The following is an 18,453-nucleotide window of genomic DNA, read 5'->3' as shown; positions in this document are numbered from 1 at the left end:
TACGCCAGTGACTCATGTGTTGATTTACAAAGCGTCATATAAGATTATATAGCAAGTCAGTCGGATGTGAAAACGGCAAAGAAACAAACTTCCCACTTGACTGTTATAAATAGAAATTTAAACTTCACTATCACTTCACATGCACAGTCTTCAAGAGGTACCAGTTTTCCAGGACCACCAGACAAGCCATATCCTCAGCTCTCCATCCATCTGTCATCCCGTGGGGAGACGAACACCCACCCCTACCATCCTTGCACATCGTATCAATGAAGCTATCGGACCATGCATTAACAAAAGCGCTTCCATTTACAGCCGCCTATGCCCTTATTAAGATGCCTCGCATGGATATCAACTAAAACAATTTTCATGTCTGCCATACTTGTATTATTTTGCAAAGATTTAATTTCTGATTCTCTTTGTTTTTTCTATTTTAGAGATCATGACTGCTGGCTCCAGAAGCTGACCCTCATCCAACCTATTACTCTCCACATCCTCTTCACAAAGGATACATTCCATTTTTCACTTTATCCAATCTGTCCTAACCTGCAGTCTGCAACCTCCGAACCTGAAACCGTTGATTATCTTATTAAAAAAAAAATCAACAACAACTTCATGATTGGACCATTCAAGGCTCCTCCATTTAATATCTCGCGCATTAGCCCCATTGGTGTCGCTACTCAAAAATTTTCTGGCAAAAACGCCTTATAGTCGACCTTTCGTCCCAACACAATTGCTCCTTTCCTAGCATTAACAGCACTATCCCATTGGACGAATATCCGCTTAACTACCACGACATTGATCAAGCGATCTCTCTCATAAAGATAGCCAGTCGTAACACCTGGCTAGCCAAAGTAGACATTTCCTCTACCTTTAAAATCCTGCCAATCCACCCAGACTTCTAGCACCTTTTTGGCATTCATTGGCACAATCAATTTTATTTTTTGGATGCAAAAGCTTTATGCTGGATTCTGTCTAATATTTACGGAATCCCATACCTCATTCACCTTCTAGACGATTTTCTTATTTCCCCCCCCGTCATCTCCTCCAGCCAAACACCTAGCGATCACCCAGCAGGTTTTCGCTGATCTCAGAAAGGACCCTGTACTTCAATCGAATTTCTGGGTATTAATCTAGACTCGCATAAATTCCAAGCATCCCTTCCTAAAGAGAAAATCAATCGAATATTTTCTCTATCCCAAATTTTCCTTGAAAAACAGATGTGCACACAACGAGAACTCCTACCAATTCTAGGCTATCTAAATTTCGCAATGCGCATCATTCCTTTCATTTCCCACCTCCTTCAATTATCCACCACAGTTCATGGCTTAGAAGAAACAATTTTTCTCTCTAAACCCAGTCGCGATTAACTCTGCTTATGGATCTCTTTCCTTAAGCAATGGAACGGCTGTTCCTTTTTCTACAGCGACTTGATAGCATCCCCTATTGACATTAACTTATACACAGACGCTGCCCCTCCAATAGGTTACAGTGGCTACTACAAAGGACACTGCTTTGCCTTAACATGGCCACCCCAATTGTATTTCCATTCCGAAAGACCAATGTGAACCCTCAATGCATACCTCACAGCATGGAATTCATTCAAACAATTCCATACCATGCTAGACAACCCATTACACTCAAAATCCTTACTTCATGCATCTACACCAGGGGTCTCAAACTCAATTTACCTGGGGGCCGCAGGAGGCAAAGTCTGGGTGAGGCTGGGCCGCATAAGGGATTCCACAAAAAAAAGTCCTCAAATGTCATTATTAACAGTTTTAATTATTTCTTCTGAACATGAAGTGTCCTGAACATTAATAGAACATTAAGTGAAGATTATGAACAGTTCTTCTGAACATGGCATCTTTTGCCTACTTCTTGCTGCCAGAGACTTGACAGCGCTTCTTCTCACAAATCTGAACCACATTTGGCTTTATAGCGGAAGCAGTTGAGACCCTCAGTATGGCTTGACGATGATCATCATTAAGTCTAGACCTGTACTTTGACTTATTGAAGTCCTAGGGAAAAAAGTGGGGGAACTCACTCAAAACTTCCATTCCCTCACCTAAAAAAAAGGCGTATATATGTATAAATAAAACACCCCCACCCCACTCCAGTCACATCAGTCTGTACCAGTCTGTATCTACCTATAATATCAACACAATCTCACGGCAATTCGTAACTTTTTCATTTAGTGACTAATTCGTATGAATTCGTACGATCTAATTCGTACAATTTAGTACGATTTGCTTATCCCCCAATGACGGTTGGGGTTAGGAGTGGGGTCAGGTGCCACGCCTCCTTTTAAAAATCGTACCATTTCGTACGACTGAACTCGTACGAATTCGTACGAATTAGCCACTAAACTGGCAAAACGTAAAATACTTACGTTTTCTCGTGAGATCAGGCTGATAATATATATAAGATGCAGGGCAGGCACGTGCACACATAGGGCTCAACCTGTGCAGAGCACATGCCCTTTTTAGTCTTGCATAGAAAGTGCCCTTCCTAACACCCTCGGTCCCGCCCTTCAGTAGGCGCGCGATAACACCGCTCTTGAGTACGCGCGCGACAACACAGCTGATCAGAACACGCGCGACAACGCGCATTGAGTGACAAGCGACAATGACAATCCTTCGCCTATCAGGATTTCCCCCAGAGCCCTTTTCCAGCCACTCATTCGGGATTGGCACAGCCACTACAGCAGCCTCTAACAGGCTCTCACACCATCAGATCCAGACCCTTGGTCGCTGGTCTTCTGAAGCTTTCAAATCTTACATACGCCTCAATAAATACTACCTCAAGAAAGCCCAACAGGCTTTAACCAACCCCCAAGCACATCCTCACACGGCTCCAACTCAAAAAGGTGTCTAACAGAGCCTCGACTCTCGCAAGAGTCATCCAAACCAAACCCCGCAGAAGCCCAATTGTCCACCCATGGCACCCTTACATGTTTGCCAAGGACTCCCTCAAGGGCCATTGCAGTTAGCATCTTCTGCAATCACCAATAGCTATTTACAGATGCAAACATTTGTATCCACATGTTCTTTGCGCATTTACTGCGTTTGTACATACATGTATGTATTATATTTGTGCCTGTTCCCTTCTTCCAACTTTTCCAAATCTTTTATCCTTATAACCCTACTTTTTAGCCTCTCGTTCCTTTGTTCTCTACACTCCACTCCCAACTAATTTTTTCTACACTCTACCTCTAACAATCTTTTTTCTCCCGTCTTGACTCTTCAGACCCTTGAAGGGGCCCCCTTGAGCTCCGACTCTCGCAGGATTCGGCCATAGTCCTTTCTTCTTCATGCTGCTACCTATTCTTTTCCGCCTAGTCTCCAAGCTCCAACCCCCGCAGGGGTCTGCTCAAGCTAAAACTTCTTCACTCTACTTCAACTACCTCTCTTCTCCTTATTGACTCACCCTCTAGCTCTGACCCCCGCAGGGGTCGCTCCGAGCCCCAACTCTCGCAAGAGTTACCCAGAACCCTCTCTTCTATACACTGCTACGTATCTCCTCCCATCTACACTCTACCTCCAAGCTCTGACCTCCGCAGAGGTCGCTCCGAGCTCCAACTCTCGCAAGAGTTACCCAAAATCCTCTCTCCCACTCACTGCTACCTATCTCCTCCTATCTGCACTCTACCCTCAAGCTCTGACCTCCGCAGAGGTCGCTCCGAGCTCCAACTCTCGCAAGAGTTACTCTCTTCCACTCACTGCTACCTATCTCCTCTTATCTACACTCTACCCCCAAGCTCTGACCTCCGCAGAGGTCGCTTTGAGCTCCAACTCTCGCAAGAGTTACTCTCTTCCACTCACTGCTACCTATCTCCTCCTATCTACACTCTACCTCCAAGCTCTGACCTCCGTAGAGGTCGCTCCGAGCTCCAACTCTCACAAGAGTTACCCAAAATCCTCTCTCCCACTCACTGCTACCTATCTCCTCCTATCTACACTCTACCCTCAAGCTCTGACCCCCGCAGGGGTCGCTCCGAGCTCCAACTCTCGCAAGAGTTACCCTAAAATCCTCTCTTCCACTCACTGCTACTTATCTCTTCCCATCTGCACTCTACCTGCAAGCTCTGACCTCCGCAGAGGTCGCTTTGAGCTCCAACTCTCGCAAGAGTTACTCTCTTCCACTCACTGCTACCTATCTCCTCCTATCTACACTCTACCCCCAAACTCTGACCTCCGCAGAGGTCGCTCCGAGCTCAAACTCTCGCAAGAGTTACTCTCTTCCACTCACTGCTACCTATCTCCTCCTATCTACACTCTACCCCCAAGCTCTGACCCCCGCAGGGGTCGCTTAGAGCTCCAACTCCCGCAGGAGTTACCCAGAGTCCTCTTTTACACTCTGCTTCAAACCACCTTCTTTTCCCTTTTATTCACAACCCTGAAAATTATGACCCCGCAGGGGTTTCTTCAAGCTCTAACTCCAGCAGGAGCTACTAGAATCCTCTCTTCACCCTTCATAATCCTATCTACTTAATGCCCATGCATTAAACTTTCTTTCCTTCCATTATATCCAGCAGCCGGATATAGCTCTATTTTCCTTGCTTTTTGGGTTTTTTTTCCTTGAATACGCGGCTGCTGTCCCGAGCTATTAATTACTGCATTTTGGGGAGTTCTGAGATCCACCGAGCTCAGGCTCCCCTCTTGCTCTGCCAACGGGGGGAAGCCCCGGGCTCGAGGAGCCCTTGAGCTCGGGGCTCTCTCCCGGGACAGCATGCCAAACAAGCTTTTGTAAATAATCAGCTAAGTGTGAACTCTTGAAGTGAAGTTTATTCATAAACTAATTTCGAGAGGATCACGTGCTTATGATTTATCACGGCCAGTCTCGCATTTGCTAATCACTATCTTCCAATCATATGAGCCCTAAGCTACTATAAATAGCCACAGTTTTCAGTTCACTTTATCTTCGTTTGGAAGAAACCCCCCTCCTCCCCTATTCTCCTTCTTTACCTGTGATTGGGCGGCACGGCGGCCCAGTGGCTAGCACTGTGAGCCACACAGCAAGAACACTGCCGGCCCGGGTTCCACAGGACCGGTGGGTGTTTCTGTGAGGAGTTTGTATGTCCTCCCTGTGTCCGCGTGGGTTTTCCCCGGGTTCTCCAGTTTCCTCCCACCATCCAAAGACATTCAACATGCATAACAATCAAGCTTGTCTAATCCCTTGCGTTCCCTTAGCTACAGCGGCAGGGGAGTTCTGAGATCCACCGAGCTCAGGCTCCCCTCTTGCTCTGCCAACGGGAGGAAGCCCCGGGCTCGAGGAGCCCTTGAGCTCGGGGCTCTCTCCCTGGACAGTATGCCAAACAAGCTTTTGTAAATCATCAGCTAAGTGTGAACTCTTGAAATATTCTAAAAAGAAAAATATTTTCCATTGTGATGAATATATATATATATATATATATATATATATATATATATATATATATATATATATATATATATATCAATTATTGACAGAATAAAATGTATTGTTTTTGGTAAATTTTGACAGCTGTTTGGGGGATTATTTTATGAGGCCAAACTCTTTCTATTTTGCTGTAGGCCTATACTGAAAGGCTGAATACATTAAAGCCAATAACCACTATAGCCTGACGGATGAACAAATAAAATTAAAACCTTATGAATAAATAGTATATCTCGCAAGATACTGCGTGATCCAAAAATAGTATTATTTAATAAAATTTTTAAGTCTTTATTACATTTGCCTGGCCCCGGGCCCTGGGCCTGGTTTTTCAAAAGTAATCCACTAGGATTTTGGATAAGGGATTGGATCAAATCTTGAAAATGGGTTTTTCAAAAGAAAAAACGGATTACATAATTGGATTAGATCACGTAATCCAATCTTGGTTTTGATCCGGATCAAACCTTTAGTTTGGGTTTGTCGGACCTTTTTTGTAGGATCTGGATCACTGTGATCTAAAAAACATGGATTAAACTGATCCCATCAGAAGGGTAGATTTAGCGTTGATTTCATGCCTAAAATGTAATGAAAACTTAAAAAATTTATTAAACAATACTATTTTTGGATCATGCAGTATCTTACGAGATATACTATTTATTAATAAGGTTTTAATTTTATTTGTTCATCTGTCAGGCTATAGTGATTATTGGCTTTAACGTATTTAGCCTTTCTGTATAGGCTTCCAGCAAAGTAGAAAGAGTTTGGCCTTATAAAATAATCCCCCAAACAGCTGTCAAAACTGACCAAAAACAATAAATTTTATTCTGTCACTAATTGATATATATAAATATATATATATATATATATATATATATATATATGTATTCATCACAATGGAAAATATTTTTCTTAATAGAATATTTATTAATGATGATAGCAATGATTACAGAATAAACAAAAAATGCAAGAAATGGCAATGACTGATTTTTGAAATCTCTTTCAACAATTGCAAAAAGAGACTGAAAGGGCAGAAGCACAGCTTCGCCTGGCAGAGGAACAACTGACTCTGACCAAACTGCAGCAAACCAAGGCCAGACTTGAGATCCCCCACCTAAAGGATACGCTTCACATCAGATGAGGAAGTCTGAGATTATTGTGGAGTTTTTGACATTAAGTATTTTTTTTATTTACATCTATATTGGAAACTTATTATAAATATCCTCAAATGTACAGTGTTTGTGTTGTAGGTCTCAGATGAGCGGACTGCTGGAAAAGGATGGGGTGGGCTTTTTCTTGTTTTTCTTATTTCTTATTATTATTAATTTAATATTTATTACATTTTCTTAGTTTTCATTTAAAAAAAAAAATTATATTGACCTCACGCTGGCTATTCTACTTGTCGCTCTTTACATATCTATAGTTCTACATTGTGATTTCCTATCCTGTTTGAGCACTGGTAATCCAGATTTAGTGATCCTGGAAAGTTCCTATCCAGATCAGATTGATCCAATCCAATGTTGCTTTGAAAAACTGGCTCAAAAAGTAAGCTGGATTACGTGATCACGGATCGCAAAAACAGAATCACTAAATCTGGATCAATTTGTCACGTTTCAGGATTGAAACAGGAACAAAAACGGGAACAAAAAGGATGTGGATCCAAGTGCAGATTTAATGGGTTACAGTGCAGTAATAGTGACAAAAAATACAAAAATCCAAAGTACAAAATAACAAAACAAACAAAACCAGGAACTCAAACAGACTAAACTAAAACTAGGCTTTGACAACTAGGATAAGATACTAAACTGGATACAGGATGACAAGATACAAGACTGGATTCAAACACATACCACAAGGAAGACAACGACTGACTCACAAACAGAGGATGAATGACTGAATATATAGTCCAGGTAATCACGGAGAACGGAGACAGCTGTGGTTGTAAATCAGTGTAGATGAGAGACCGGGTGTGTGTGCGAAAGAATGTATGGAAATGTAGTTCTAAAGCCACTGTAGTCCGCTGGGGGTTGCTGGCGAACTACAGTGGCATCTGGTGGATATACACAGTCATGACATTACCCCCCTCTTAAGGAGCGGATTCCAGACGCTCCTAAAATAGTCCTGGGTGGGCGAAGCAGAGGAGGAGCAAGGGGAGGGATGGGAGGGCCAGATCAGGGTGGTCCGTGTTTCAGGCGCCCCGGCAGGAAGCCAGGGTGCAGCCGGGAAATCCGTCCCAAACCGTGGGAAGGACCACCAGGGAGGGGCGGGAGGGGTAACCCATGGATGATGCAGCAGGAGACACAAGGCAGGGGGCCCCAGGAGAGCCAGCTGGAGAGGCAACTGGACAGGAGCTGGTGAGGCAGGGAGCCCCAGGAGAGCCAGCTGAAGAGGCAACTGGACAGGAGCCGGCGGGACAGGAGCCGGCGGGACTGGAGGCAGCTGGACAGGAGCAGGCGGGACTGGAGGCAGCTGGACAGGAGCAGGCGGGACTGGAGGCAGCTGGACAGGAGCCGGCGGGACTGGAGGCAGCTGGACTGGAGCCAGCTGGACTGGAGCCGGCGGGACTGGAGGCAGCTGGACTGGAGCCGGCGGGACTGGAGGCAGCTGGACTGACGCCGGCAAAGCAAGGAGCCAGAGCGAGGTCGGCAGATCAAAGACCCGGACTGGGGCCGGCAGGGCATGGAGCCGGACTGGGGCCGGCAGGGCATGGAGCCGGACTGGGGCCGGAAGGGTAAGGCGTCTGGGAGGTGCCGGCAGGGCAAGACGTCTGGATGGCGTTGGTAATGCCAGGAGCCGGGCTGGGACCGGCAGGGCGAGGAGCCTGGGTGGCGCCGGCAGGGCGAGGAGCCTGGGTGGCGCCGACACTGGCGGGCGCTCTGGGGCTGGAGCCGACACTGGCGGGCGCTCTGGGGCTGGAGCCGACACTGGCGGGCGCTCTGGGGCTGGAGCCGACACTGGCGGGCGCTCTGGGGCTGGAGCCGACACTGGCGGGCGCTCTGGGGCTGGAGCCGACACTGGCGGGCGCTCTGGGGCTGGAGCCGACACTGGCGGGCGCTCTGGGGCTGGAGCCGACACTGGCGGGCGCTCTGGGGCTGGAGCCGACACTGGCGGGCGCTCTGGGGCTGGAGCCGACACTGGCGGGCGCTCTGGGGCTGGAGCCGACACTGGCGGGCGCTCTGGGGCTGGAGCCGACACTGGCGGGCGCTCTGGGGCTGGAGCCGACACTGGCGGGCGCTCTGGGGCTGGAGCCGACACTGGCGGGCGCTCTGGGGCTGGAGCCGACACTGGCGGGCGCTCTGGGGCTGGAGCCGACACTGGCGGGCGCTCTGGGGCTGGAGCCGACACTGGCGGGCGCTCTGGGGCTGGAGCCGACACTGGCGGGCGCTCTGGGGCTGGAGCCGACACTGGCGGGCGCTCTGGGGCTGGAGCCGACACTGGCGGGCGCTCTGGGGCTGGAGCCGACACTGGCGGGCGCTCTGGGGCTGGAGCCGACACTGGCGGGCGCTCTGGGGCTGGAGCCGACACTGGCGGGCGCTCTGGGGCTGGAGCCGACACTGGCGGGCGCTCTGGGGCTGGAGCCGACACTGGCGGGCGCTCTGGGGCTGGAGCCGACACTGGCGGGCGCTCTGGGGCTGGAGCCGACACTGGCGGGCGCTCTGGGGCTGGAGCCGACACTGGCGGGCGCTCTGGGGCTGGAGCCGACACTGGCGGGCGCTCTGGGGCTGGAGCCGACACTGGCGGGCGCTCTGGGGCTGGAGCCGACACTGGCGGGCGCTCTGGGGCTGGAGCCGACACTGGCGGGCGCTCTGGGGCATGAGCAGTCCTGTTCCTACGCCTCCTCCGTCTGGTGGTTTGAGAAAGAGGAAAAGCAGTGTTGTCAGGAGAGGGAGCTTGCTCTGGAGCTGGAACCGACACTGGTGGGCATTGTGGGACTGCAGACACTGGGGTTTCACACAGATCCAGAAGACTCTCCAGAGGCTCTGAGAAGGGTGGTCTCCGGACAGGCCGACGCGGATAAGTCCGCAACTCCAGTCCAGCCTCTCTCCTCCTTCCCTTGGACAAATCAGCTGGCCCTGAAAATATCCCTCTCTGTTGCCCTCCACTCAGGCCTCCCTCCTGAGGGTTCTCCTCTTTCAGGGCAACAGAGAGAGGGGAGCCAGAGATCAATAAAGCTGCTTCGATGAACCGATAAAGGTTCCAGTCCTCCTCATAAGGTGGCATCTGAGAACGGACTGGTTCCAAAAGTCCTCCCCGAAAGAACATCATCAGTAGAAGGTCACTGTGAGAGCTCTTTGGGGCTAGCTCCAAAAACTCCTTAACGTAACGCTCAATTGAGCGGTTACATTGTTTAATACGCACTATCACGTCATCTGCTGGATCCATTTGTGAGTCGGTCGTTCTGTCACGTTAGTGATCAAGAACAGGAACAAAAACGGGAACAAAAAGGATGTGGATCCAAGTGCAGATTTAATGGGTTACAGTGCAGTAATAGTGACAAAAAATACAAAAATCCAAAGTACAAAATAACAAAACAAACAAAACCAGGAACTCAAACAGACTAAACTAAAACTAGGCTTTGACAACTAGGATAAGATACTAAACTGGATACAGGATGACAAGATACAAGACTGGATTCAAACACATACCACAAGGAAGACAACGACCGACTCACAAACAGAGGATGAATGACTGAATATATAGTCCAGGTAATCACGGAGAACGGAGACAGCTGTGGTTGTAAATCAGTGTAGATGAGAGACCGGGTGTGTGTGCGAAAGAATGTATGGAAATGTAGTTCTAAAGCCACTGTAGTCCGCTGGGGGTTGCTGGCGAACTACAGTGGCATCTGGTGGATATACACAGTCATGACACAATTTGATCCGGATTAAACCTTTTGAAAAACCGGGCCCTGGGCCCGGTTTTTCAAAAGGTTTCATCCGGATCAAATAGATCAAAATCACAATGTAGATAGACAGGCCTGTGTAAAGAGCAAAAAATAATAGCCAGTGTGGGGTCAATATAACTTTATTTTTATTTGAAATGAAAACTAAGAAAATTTAATAAATTATAAAATAATCATAATAATAATAATAAATAATAAAAACAAGAATAACCCCACCCCATCCTCTTCCAGCAGTCCGCTTATCTGAGACCTACAACACTGTACATTGAGGATATTTATAATAAGTTTCAAATTCAAATGTAAATAAAAAAGACTTAATGTCAAAAACTCCACAATTATTTCAGACTTCCTCATCTGATGTGGAGAGACCAGCTTGTTGAGCAAAGCCTTTAGGAGGCAGATCTCAAGTCTGGCCTTGGTTTGCTGCAGTTTGGTCAGAGTCAGTTGTTCTCTGCCAGATGAAGCTGAACTTCTGCCCTTTCAGTCTCTTTTTGCAATTGTTGAAAGAGAAATCTAAAGTCATTGCCATTCTTTGCATTTTTATTTTTGGTTATTCTGTAATCATTGCATGCATCACACATAAATATTCTAAAAAGAAAAATATTTTCTATTGTGATGAATATATATATATATATATATATATATATATATATATATATATATATATATATATATATATATATATATCAATTAGTGACACACATTTTTTTTATTGTTTTTGGTCAGTTTTGACAGCTGTTTGGGGGATTACTTTATGAGGCCAAACTTTTTCTACTTTGCTGTAGGCCTATACTGAAAGGCTGAATACGTTAAAGCCTATAATCACTATAGCCTGACAGATGACCAAATAAAATTAAAACCTTATTAATAAATAGTATATCTCGCAAGATACTGCATGATCCAAAAATAGTATTATTTAATACATTTTTAAGTTTTCATTACATTTTAGGCATGAAATCCACACTAAATCCACCTTTCTGATGGGATCAGTTTAATCCAGGTTTTTTGGATCAAAGTGATCCAAATCCTACAAAAAAGGTCTGAAAAACCCAAAGTAAAGGTTTGATCTGGATCAAAACCAAGATTAGATTACGTGATCTAATCCGATTATGTAATCCGTTTTTTCTTTTGAAAAACCCATTTTCAAGATTTGATCCAATCCCTTATCCAAAATCCTAGTGGATTACTTTTGAAAAACCGGGCCCTGGAGATTGTGAAATCCGGATTTGCTGCTCGGATTTGCTTTCACATGGCATTGCCATTTTCACAATTTTTTTAAAAATTTATTTATTTATAATTTTATAAATTTATTTATAATTTTATAAATTTATTTATAAATTTAAATTTATTTATTTATTTTTTTTTTTTTTTTTGTATTTATTTTTTTGTATTTGCACAGAAAATAAAAAATTTAGAACAAAATTTTAAAATTAGCAATTTCAAGCCCACATATTGTCATTGTTTAAGTATTTATGGCCAAAAACTGTAAACATGATATAAACATATCTAGATGTATTATGTTTGAATTGACCTATGCACAGTTATTCAACTTGCGAAGGGAAAAAAAACAAACGTTTTTGTGTGTGTTTGAAAAACATCTAACTGCTTATAAGGTGGCATGGAGGCTCAGTGGTTAGCACTGTTGCTGCACAGCAAGGTGGTCGCTGGCTTCCTAGCGGGACCAAGCTGGGTCACTTGGCGTTTCTTTGTGGAGTTTGAATGTTCTCTCTATGTTCATGTGGGTTTCCTCCAGGTGCTCCAGTTTCCCCCACAGTACAGGTAGGGGAAACTGAATTGTAGAAGCCACAGTCTAAATTAGCCATAGTGTATGTGTGTGAATGTGAGTGTATAGGAGTTTACTTGGTTGTGACTGGAAGGACATCTGCTGTGTAAAACATATACTGGATAAGTTAGCAGATCTTTCCGCTGTGGCAACCCCTGATTATTAAAGGGACTAAGCCGGAGGAAAATGAATGAATGAATAATTATCTATAAATCAAGTCATCAAGTAGCCATATAGATTAGCACTGCCTACCCAAATTTAGCCTTCTTTTGGCCAGACGTTTAGAGTCTATTAGACAGCATTTAAACGTCTCATTGCTTGGTGAGATGTCTGAAGAACAAATACATGTGGCAGGGAAGTGTCTGTTATTTTAAATATTCATTTTCAGAGTGGAAATGTGATGTCATTTTACAGCTTAAAATGATGTTTATCATCAGCTGTTTTGTGTTGGTGACTTTTTTGACACGTTTATTGTGTCAATATGCAGCCTCTAGTCATCTTTTTAACTGTAAGAATAGCATGACACAAGAAATGCATTGCATACTTATCATACATGACAGAAACAAGATTCACAGTACTATGTAAATATGTGCTCTCCTAGAATTGTTTTTGTCAAATAATACTCTTCACAAGAGTTCAATTAATGCATATGTTTTATTGTTTGTTTTGAGAGGAGCCACCTCCTGCTCAAGATTTCCTGCCTCAAACAGCCTGAAACGTTCCTCTCAAGACAATAACATGTAGGGTGGCTGTTCTTCAGTTCTCCAGGTTGGTGTCCTAAAATAAAAACAGCAATTAGTTTATCAAAAGTCAATCCAAATCTAATATTCTCTAAGCTAACATCCATAGTCTTGTGTTTGAATTAACCCTCCCAAAATACTCTGCTTAGGCTTCATACCTTGAACCATTCGTGGAGAAGAATCTCTTTTAATTGAATCCGCTGCTCTGGCTTTTGCTGGAGACAGCAACTAATCAACTGACAGCATTCTGTGAAAAACAGTTGAAACATCTGTTTACCTTGAACTTCACACCTCCTTTGATGTTGCATGTAAGAGTCTTTGAAATAAAGAGCTTACCATCGGACAAGCCAGCTTTGGAGAAGTTGTTCTCATTGATCATGTGCAGTTCTTGAGGGTTGGGAAAGTCCTCACACACCAATACAAACAAGAGGATGCCAAGGGACCAGACTGTTGCCGGCTTCCCATTGTATTCACCCGTTTCCTCAAACTCTGGGGGGCAGTACTCAAGGGTGCCTAAAGGTAAAAGATTTTTGCATCAATTAGCATTTGTTGCTATAAATTCAGAATATCGTTTTTCACAGCTTAAGGGTTAATACATACCGGCAAATGTATCGTAGGGTAATTTCTTGAGAAGGTCTCCACACCCAAAGTCTATTAATTTGATTTTATGAGTCTCCTTGTTGATTAGTAGATTTTCAAGTTTGATATCGCGATGTAGAACACCATTGCGGCAGCACATGTATGCAGCTTGAGTTGCCTGCTGCATAACAACACGCGCTAAACCTTCACTTATGGATCCTCCATAGCTTTCTGTGAAAGCATATAGGTCCTCACAGGGTGAAGGGTATTCCAACACCATTATATAATGGTCCTCCTGGTCCTGCCAGTCCAGAAGCTGGATTATTTCTGGAACGCTGGATACTCCATGGGCGAGGATGAGAAGTGCAACTTCAAGAGGAAAGGGCTCTGAATGACCCGACTACAGGAAATACATTTTTTATGATGTTTAGATAGATATATCTTTTATAGATTATGAATTGAATCATAATTTCACAAAATTTCGACAACAGTAGCTTGTCTTATGAGAAATCACTTACGATACGTATGTATTCCACATCTTCCGTCTTTGTGACAAATTTCACTGCCACCTAATAAACAAGAAATAAGCAAAGTGTATGTAAGAATGATTGTACAGCTAACATATTGTATTTGTTACTGTTTATCCTATCCAGAAAAATGAAAGGCACCTTTAAGTCATCGTGTAGACGTCGCCCCTTGTACACAGTTCCAAAGGATCCTTCACCCAGCATGTCATCGATCAGATAGTGGCAAGAATTGATGACTATTAAAACAAAACCAAGGTTAAGTAATATGAAATATCAACCAGTGTAAAACAGGACAAAATGTTTTACTTAATCAGTGTACATTTTTTGAAAATGAGGTCTGAATGTTGAATAAATAAGCTTTAGTTTTACCTATTGCCAAAAATGTATAACTTAAGACTGGTTTTGTGGTCCAGGGTCACAAATGGAAACATTAAAATGGCCTGATATAGTATTGCAGGTGTGTGTGTGTGTGTGTGTGTGTGTGTGTGTGTGTGTGTGTGTGTTTGTTTTTATTACATGGTGGGGACCTCAGCATGATAGCACACTCACAAAGTGGGGACCAAAAACATAGTGGGGACCGATCGCCCGGTCCCCACTATGTTTTGCCTTTAAAAGACTCAGGGGGCGTTGCTGATATGCCTAGTGCAGTTTTTTTCACTGATCCCCACCTTGACCATTTACCTGAATTGAGTGTGTAAGTGTGTGTCGGCGCACTGCTCTATAGCGGTCCTGTAGTCGGATGGCGGTACTGCACCCTGACACACACTTGACGCAGTTCACACACTCTGCCTACTGCACATGCGCAATCTCATAAATGAATCCGACTTTAATCAACTTAATTAAGATCTATCATCAAATTATTCGAATTTTTGGGTAAGTTAGAATGTTTTTCACCATCATAATGTAATAAAATAGGTTATATGACAAATACTTATGTTGCATATTTTGACAGTTATCAGGTATAGTTAATTAAATGTTTTAACGAATTTCCTGGGTGTTTTAATCGATGTTGTTTCAAATTACGTATTAATATAACACTGATAAGACACAAAATACAGTTCGGTATGTAATTTAACTTGTTTACACGAGTAAAAGTTACTCGCGCTAATGTGCTAACGTGCTAACTGCCCGGTGCTACGTGAGTCAGAGGCCGGGGTGGAGTGCATGAGCCGCGGTCAGACAGTCACCAATCACCGGGCGGCTAAATGGATCGACGGAGGATAAAACCATTAAAAGATGCGGAGAAACACATCACCAGCTCCACTGACAAGACCCATTCACTGGAAACCGAATATATAGAAGGTTACTAAGGTATGTTTTCATAGTTCTTGTATCGTACTTTTTAAATGGTTAATTGCTTTAAACATTTAACGTTAATCCTGAAATAACTTTATTATATACTATTTATACGTTAATGTAATAATATAGAGGTTATAATTAAAATGTGGGGCTATCTGGTCCTAGAAATGTACTTAATTTATTGTTCTATGACGTGTAGAAACGTTTTATTTTAGATAAATAATTATAATAAACTCCAACTTAGTGTAAAACATATATAAAAGTACATAATTGTTCACTGTGTGTGTTTTATTTATTTATTTGCTGTCAACTGGTAGCCTTTTACAATAAGGTTAAATTAGTTAATGCTGGTTAATGCATTTACTAACATGAACAATGAATAATACTTTATTACAGTATTTGTTCATGTTTGTTAACTTTAGTTAATGAAAATAAAGTTGTTCATTACTAGTTGAACACGCACAATGCATTAATTATTGCAATGCATTATTACTGGTACAAGCATAAATTTAGATTTGAATGATGCATTAGTAAATGTTAAACTATGATTAATAAATGCTGTACATGCATTGTTCATTACTAGGTCATGTTAGTAAGTACATTAACTAATAAAACCTGATTGTAAAGTGTGACCTGTAAACAATTGAAGTGGAAAAAAAGTTCTTTAAAACTGTCCTAAGAAAGAAGAACAGGTGTTCAATAGTATTAGAACAACATTGTTGAAAGGTTCTGATCCACTTCAAAAGGTTTACTGTATTTATAATTCACACACTGAGAGAGGATGCTAATGTGAGGTTTTTGTAGTTTTTGAACCCTACACATTAAATCTTTTAGGTCAGAGTTTGCGTTGTCCACATTTATTAAAGGAAGTTTTGTGGTTGAGTACAAATGATAGAGCTTGTGGAAGCAAAGCATAGATGAGATATTAATAAAAATACTCTCTTTATGTTTGACTTTATATGGTAAAACAAGAACAGGTGGTTAAGTGTTTTCCCCATTCAAATGTACATGTATATATTATATTCATTCTGTTTGTATTCATGCCATAGTTTAGCTTTTTATTGCTATGAGAGGGCATAATTAAAATGTTGCTTGCTCTTTTCTCTTAGTTTTGCAGCATTGATGCCGATCATGAGGACGATCTGCACCCTAACTGCACTGTCAATAAGATCGTTGTTCAGAGAAAACCTCATTTGTGCCTTTTTGCAATCAGGGATATTTTCTTTGGAGAGGAAATAACGTTTGACTATGGCGCATGTGATTGGCCTTGGAGAAAGGTTTGACATTTTGATCACTTAATACATTAATCCTTAATACATTCAGCAAAGCTAAGAGTTTTTTAATGTTAATATAGATTAAGGGTAAATCTGTTCAAAAATAAAGAGTTTGCATCATCCTTAAGAGATAATGAAATCAATCTCTTAATATCTTCTTCTTGTCTTAATGGGTAAAAAAGTTTAATTAATTGGGTAATGCTTTACTTTAAAGGGGGGTTCATAAGACTGTCATGAAAGCTTTATAGTCATGACATGACTTATATAACAAAGCTGTTTTTAAATAGCTTTCATTGAAGGATGCCCATATGACTGCAGAAGAAAACTGCTCCGACAACTCTCTGATGAGGTATGTTTATTAGTATTATTATTATTATTATTAGTAGTAGTAGTAATAGTAGTAGTAGATGTTGTTGCTGTAGTAGTGCATTTAATTGTAATTATTTAACTTAGTGTGTGTCCTAATTTATGAACATATGCAATAGTGTAACATTGTGGGGACCAGAGGCATGTTAGAGAAGCTGTGAAACACACTTAGTCCTCAATACACACACAGTACGGTCTGACATAGTGGGGACCAGGAGCCCTGAGTACTACTGTCTAATTATTATTTTTTGTTTTTTATATTTAGCTTTCATTGAAGTATGATCATATGACGAGAAGAAGAGAACTGCTCTGCTCCAGTAGGAGACCCACAACCCTCTGATGAGGTGTGTTTAAATTTAATAATAATAATAATTATTATTATTAGTAGTAGTAGAAGTAGTAGTAGTTGTTGTTGTTGTAGTAGTAGTGCATTTAATTATAATTATTTAACTTAATCAAAATCTAGAAATGAAACAGAGTGTGTGTCCTAATTGGTGAACGTATGCAATAGTGTAACATTGTGGGGACCAAAGGCATGTTAGAGAAGCTGGGAAACACACTTAGTCCTGAATACACACACAGTACGGTCTGACATAGTGGGGACCGGAACCCTTGAGTATTGCTGTCTAACTAATATATATTTTTTTATTTTCAGCTTATATTGAAGGATGACCATATGACAGAGGAAGAGAACTGCTATGCTCCAGTACGTGACCCACAACTCTGATGAGGTGTGTTTAATGTTGTTGTTATTATTATTATTAGTAGTAGTAGTAGTAGTAGTTGTTGTAGTAGTAGTAGTGCATTTAATTGTAATTATTTATCTTAATCAAAATCTAGAAATGAAACAGTGTGTGTCCTAATTGGTGAACCCATGCACTAGTGTAACATTGTGGGGACCAGAGGCATGTTAGAGAAGCTGGGAAACACACACAGTACGGTCTGACATAGTGGGGACCGGAACCCTTGAGTACTGCTGTCTAACTAATATATATATATTTTTATATTCAGGTTTGCTGAAGTATGACCGTATGACAGAAGGAGAGAACAGCTCTGCTCCAGTACGAGACCCACAACTCTGATGAGGTGTGTTTATTAATATTGTTGTTGTTGTTGTTGTTATTATTATTATTATTATTATTATTATTATTATTGTTATTATTATTATTATTAGTGCATTTAATTGTAATTATTTAACTTAATCAAAATATAGAAATGAAACAGAGTGTGTGTCCTAATTGGTGAACATATGCACTGACATTGTGGGGACCAGAGGCATGTTAGAGAAGCTGTAAAACACACTTAGTCCTGAATACACACACAGTACGGTCTGACATAGTGGGGACCGCGACCCTTGAGTACTGCTGTCTAACTAATATATATTTTGTTATATTCAGCTTATATTGAAGGATGACCATATGACAGGGGAAGAGAACTGCTCTGCTCCAGTACGAGACTCACAACTCTCTGATGAGGTGTGTTTAATGTTGTTGTTATTATTTTTATTATTAGTAGTAGTAGTAGTAGTTGTAGTAGTTGTTCTTGTAGTAGTAGTAGTGCATTTAATTGTAAT

At 42.3% G+C, this 18,453-nt stretch overlaps 1 protein-coding gene across 1 annotated transcript in view; it reads right to left on the bottom strand.

The window, feature by feature from the left end:
* Positions 1-12,730: 12,730 nt before the first annotated feature.
* Positions 12,731-18,453, bottom strand: part of LOC792657 (novel PIM family protein) — a 29,933-nt gene continuing 24,210 nt past the window's right edge. Inside the window, exons 3-8 of the mRNA XM_073937487.1 lie at positions 14,083-14,177; positions 13,933-13,983; positions 13,436-13,814; positions 13,172-13,348; positions 12,994-13,082; positions 12,731-12,872 (exon numbers count right to left, since the gene is read on the bottom strand). Coding sequence (XP_073793588.1) covers positions 12,852-12,872; positions 12,994-13,082; positions 13,172-13,348; positions 13,436-13,814; positions 13,933-13,983; positions 14,083-14,177 — 812 coding nt within the window. The 3' untranslated portion in view covers positions 12,731-12,851. The remainder of the gene's footprint in view (positions 12,873-12,993; positions 13,083-13,171; positions 13,349-13,435; positions 13,815-13,932; positions 13,984-14,082; positions 14,178-18,453) is intronic.

This window comes from Danio rerio, chromosome 22, assembly GCF_049306965.1.
Source record: "Danio rerio strain Tuebingen ecotype United States chromosome 22, GRCz12tu, whole genome shotgun sequence".
In the NCBI taxonomy this organism is placed as follows: Eukaryota; Metazoa; Chordata; class Actinopteri; order Cypriniformes; family Danionidae; genus Danio; species Danio rerio.
The sequence above is the reverse complement of the archived record's forward strand: the minus strand, read 5'-3'. Positions and strand labels throughout refer to the sequence as shown.